The sequence below is a fragment of the Montipora foliosa genome, chromosome 9 (genome assembly GCF_036669935.1).
Source record: "Montipora foliosa isolate CH-2021 chromosome 9, ASM3666993v2, whole genome shotgun sequence".
Taxonomy (NCBI): domain Eukaryota; kingdom Metazoa; phylum Cnidaria; class Anthozoa; order Scleractinia; family Acroporidae; genus Montipora; species Montipora foliosa.
In genome coordinates this window covers 11,129,771-11,132,270 of record NC_090877.1, presented here as the reverse complement: position 1 = coordinate 11,132,270, position 2,500 = coordinate 11,129,771, and the positions used below count along the sequence as shown (strand labels likewise).

Sequence of the window (2,500 nt, the reverse complement as noted above, 5' to 3'; positions counted from 1 at the left end):
GGATATGGTGAATGTATCAACAACGAGTGCGAATGCGGCCAGGAGCCAGGCGATGCACATTTGGGAGAATACTGTGAGCTAACAGGATGCCCATATCAATGCACCAGTCCAGAAAATGGCTTCTGCGACATGGCCACCCTGACGTGTGTTTGCGCCCAAGGCTGGATTGGGGATGATTGTAGTACGCTTGACTGCCCAGGAGAACCAATTTGTTCCGGCAACGGAAGCTGCAGTAATACAAATCCGAGGAGGTATGATATAATGAAAGCATTGGTCGTTTTGAATCACTATAATTAAGGGAATTTTAGGTATCTTCCTACATATCTGTTTACGTAGATATGACGTTGGTTAAACGCTCAGAGTAAATGGGCCTGCTTATACCTCGATATTCTGTAAATGATCTTGGTGAACGAGTGCTCTCTGTTAGGACTCACAGTTCACACTGCTTTACATTCAGTTTCCTCAATAGGTAGGTGCCGTCGACAAGAAAAACAATGTCACGCGCGCGACCGGAAATAGGAAACGAGAAATGAAATAAATTATTAAAATAATTTATTTCATTTCTCGTTTCCCATTTCCGGTCGCACGCGTGACATTGTTTTTTTTGTTCTAAGTTCTATTTTGTGGCTTTGATGGTACTTTTAAGTACACATTAAAATGTTTCTTAAAAGCGGGTCAGTGTGTAATTACTAATAACATTATTAACTGGCTTTTTTCTTTGAATCAGGTGTAATTGCGAGCCCGAGTGGGCGGGTGAAATGTGTGAGATTCCTTGTGTTAATGGAACAAACTATGGCAACGCCTCGGGCTGCATTTGTCACCCTTGCTACGCTGGAACCGGGTGCAATCTCGAGTGCTCTCTGCACGGAATCTGCGAGAACGACGCTTGCGTATGTGACAAGCTTCAAGGCTACAAAGGCCCTGTGTGTGAAATTCCGAGCTGTCCCGGATGGCCGGAGGATTGCAGTAACCATGGCACCTGCAACCAAGCCACCAAAATCTGTTCCTGCGATCCAGCATGGTCTGGTCCTGCGTGTGACATCCCAGACTGTCCCGGTACCCCTGACTGTAATGGGCGTGGCTCGTGTCGTGCACCCTTGAACGAAGATGAGGCACCTAAGTGTAATTGCTCGAAAGGATGGATGGGCGTTACCTGCGAACTTCGGTGCCAGTTTGGAACACCAACAAGTGATCATATTTGTGTGTGTGACCCATGCTACAATGGACCTGCCTGTGACATGTTATGCTCAAATCATAGTTCACTCTGTATTGATGGGAAATGTGATTGTGGATCTCAGGGTTGGAGGGGAGACTACTGCGAGAGGAAAGGATGTCCTGGATATAAGAAAGATTGCTCAGGACATGGACAATGTTTGCCTTCAAAAATGTGTGTCTGTGATCCAGGCTGGGGTGGTAAGTCTGTGTTTGTTCCTTTGGTCTTTTTTGTAATAGGGTAGCCCCAAGAAATCTTAATAAACGAAATCGCTTTGTGTAATGTTAATTTATTCTCACATTTGCCTTATAAGGTGGATTTTAACTCGATATTCATAGGTACTGTCATCATACGATTTTATTTAAAAAATACCCATGTATTGCACAGTCAGAGGTTTTTCACTGAATGCGAGCGTGTTTTAAGGTCTTCGCAAAATCGTATTTGTGGAAAGGACTGTGCTCAAACCGAGAAAGTTCGTAGACCAATCCCAAAATCCTCGGCTTAACGATCAAATATTTTTTTCCAACGTTGTCAGCGTCGAGTTGTGTGAATGTGTTTGACCACGTAGCCGCCTCTCTCTACTACTGAAGCGTTTCATGGTTACTCTGACTTGAAAACTTTCTATCCAACATTTTGTGCCATTTTAGCTGCCCAATATTGTACAAGTTAAATCAACAGCATGTTAAATGTATACGAGTTTAGCCAGGGTGTTAAGGATGCCCTGTGCTAATTATTTTAGTGAATCTCAATGAAATTTGCGATTACTCAAAGTCTATTGTCTTTCCGTGTGTAACTCAGGTAATGGCTGTGAGGAAACGGACTGTCCAGGTGATCCAGATTGCAACAATCGAGGCCAGTGCATCCCAGCAGATACCCCTTATTGTGGCAACTGTCAGTACGGGTGGGCAGGGATAGCTTGTGAACTGCCTTGCATCAACGGCACTCAGAATGTGGATGATGCGACCGTGTGTGATTGTGATCCCTGTTACAGTGGACTAAGTTGTGATATCTTTTGTTCCAACAGACCCAATGCTACTTGTTCTAAGGGTCTATGTTATTGTGGATTTGAGGGATGGCGAGGGAAACACTGCGAGAAAAAAGGCTGTCCTGGTCTGTTTAACACGGATTGTTCCGGCCGTGGAACATGCAACAGCGCCACTCAGACATGCGATTGTAACCCAGGGTGGGCTGGGCGGGGATGTGAAGAGCCAGCGTGTCCTGGCACTCCGATGTGCAGTGGTAATGGTCAATGTGACACATATGGGTACACCTCTTTCTGTACCTGTG

At 45.1% G+C, this 2,500-nt stretch overlaps 1 protein-coding gene across 1 annotated transcript in view; it reads left to right on the top strand.

Moving 5' to 3' along the window:
- The window catches only part of LOC137971437 (uncharacterized), a 178,359-nt gene that overhangs the window by 142,475 nt on the left and 33,384 nt on the right, over positions 1 to 2,500 (top strand). The window contains 3 exon segments of the mRNA XM_068818265.1: positions 1 to 251; positions 728 to 1,413; positions 2,012 to 2,500. The exon segment at positions 1 to 251 is cut by the window's left edge and continues 227 nt beyond it; the exon segment at positions 2,012 to 2,500 is cut by the window's right edge and continues 1,801 nt beyond it. Of these exon segments, the coding sequence (XP_068674366.1) occupies positions 1 to 251; positions 728 to 1,413; positions 2,012 to 2,500 (1,426 nt within the window).